The sequence below is a fragment of the Meleagris gallopavo genome, unplaced genomic scaffold (assembly GCF_000146605.3).
Source record: "Meleagris gallopavo isolate NT-WF06-2002-E0010 breed Aviagen turkey brand Nicholas breeding stock unplaced genomic scaffold, Turkey_5.1 ChrUn_random_7180001855446, whole genome shotgun sequence".
NCBI classification, from domain to species: Eukaryota; Metazoa; Chordata; class Aves; order Galliformes; family Phasianidae; genus Meleagris; species Meleagris gallopavo.
Genome location: NW_011121746.1, coordinates 4,851 through 6,070, shown reverse-complemented (window position 1 = coordinate 6,070; position 1,220 = coordinate 4,851). Strand labels below are relative to the sequence as shown.

The 1,220-nt window shown below is 67.4% G+C and overlaps 1 protein-coding gene across 1 annotated transcript in view; it reads left to right on the top strand.

Annotated features, from left to right (window-relative positions):
• Positions 1 to 6: 6 nt before the first annotated feature.
• Positions 7 to 1,220, top strand: part of TIMELESS (timeless circadian regulator) — a gene marked incomplete at its 3' end in the record, with an annotated part of 6,057 nt that continues 4,843 nt past the window's right edge. The window contains 6 exon segments of the mRNA XM_019611053.1: positions 7 to 123; positions 194 to 347; positions 440 to 554; positions 644 to 706; positions 816 to 917; positions 1,002 to 1,163. Of these exon segments, the coding sequence (XP_019466598.1) occupies positions 27 to 123; positions 194 to 347; positions 440 to 554; positions 644 to 706; positions 816 to 917; positions 1,002 to 1,163 (693 nt within the window).

Here is a 1,220-nt window from a genome sequence, read left to right as displayed (position 1 = left end):
GGCTCCCCGCGCCCGCCCCGCGCTGCATGGACTGGTACATGATGAACTGCGAGCTGCTGGCCACCTGCAGCGCCCTGGGCTACCTGGAGGGCGACGTGTACCACCGCGAACCCGACTGCCTCGGTACGGCACGGGGAATGGGGGGGGGAGGAGAAACCGGGGGGATGCGGAGTTCTGACCGCCCCTCCCGCAGAGAGCGTGAAGGATCTGATCCGGTACCTCCGGCACGAGGATGAGAGCCGCGACGTGCGGCAGCAGCTGGGAGCAGCGCAGATCCTGCAGAACGATCTGCTGCCGCTGCTCGTTCAGTACCCGCAGGACCGGACCCTTTTCGATGCCGTCGTCAGGTACCGGGGAGCTGCGGGGATGGTGCGGGGCTGCGCTCCCACGTGGGCAGCGGTCCCGAGTCCTGCCCCTCCCCCCCAACTCCCCCCCATAGGCTGATGGTGAACCTGACGCAGCCGGCGCTGCTCTGCTTCGGCAAAGTGCCATCGGATGCCACCGCCCGGCACCACTTCCTGCAGGTGCTGTCCTACCTGCAGGCGTACAAAGAGGTGAGGTGCAGCCGTGGGGTGATCTCCGGGTGGGGGGGTCTTCAAACCCTCCCCCCACACACACAGAGCTCACAAAGGGTTTTCTGCAGGCGTTCGCCAGTGAGAAGGTGTTTGGGGTGCTGAGCGAGAAGCTGTACGAAGTGCTGCAGCTGGTGGGTGCTGGGGATCCGGGGGGGGCTCTATGGGGCTGAGGGTCGGGGGGCAGCTGTGGGGCTGGGGGCCGGGGAGGTCTATGGGAGTTCTGACAGCCGCGCACTGCAGGACTGGGAGCAGAGGCAGGAGGAGGACACGCTGCTGATCGAGCGGATCCTGCTGCTGGTGCGCAATGTGCTGCACGTGCCCCCCGACCCCTCTGCGGAGCAGGTAATGGGAGGGGGCGGGACAGACACAGGGATCCCCACGGCAAGGTGCCCTGCGTGCTGCCCCCCACCCTGTGCTGCCCCCCAGGGTGTGGATGGCGATGCCAGCATGCACGACCGCGTGCTGTGGGCTCTGCACATCAGTGGCATGGACGACCTGCTCAAGTTCCTGGCCAGCGCGCCGGCTGAGCAGCAGTGGGCTCTGCACGTCCTCGAGATCATCTCCCTCATGTTCCGTGACCAGGTGAGCGTGGTGGGCGCAGGGACCGCCCTCAGCCCCCCATCCAGCTGTGCTGAACCCCCCCAC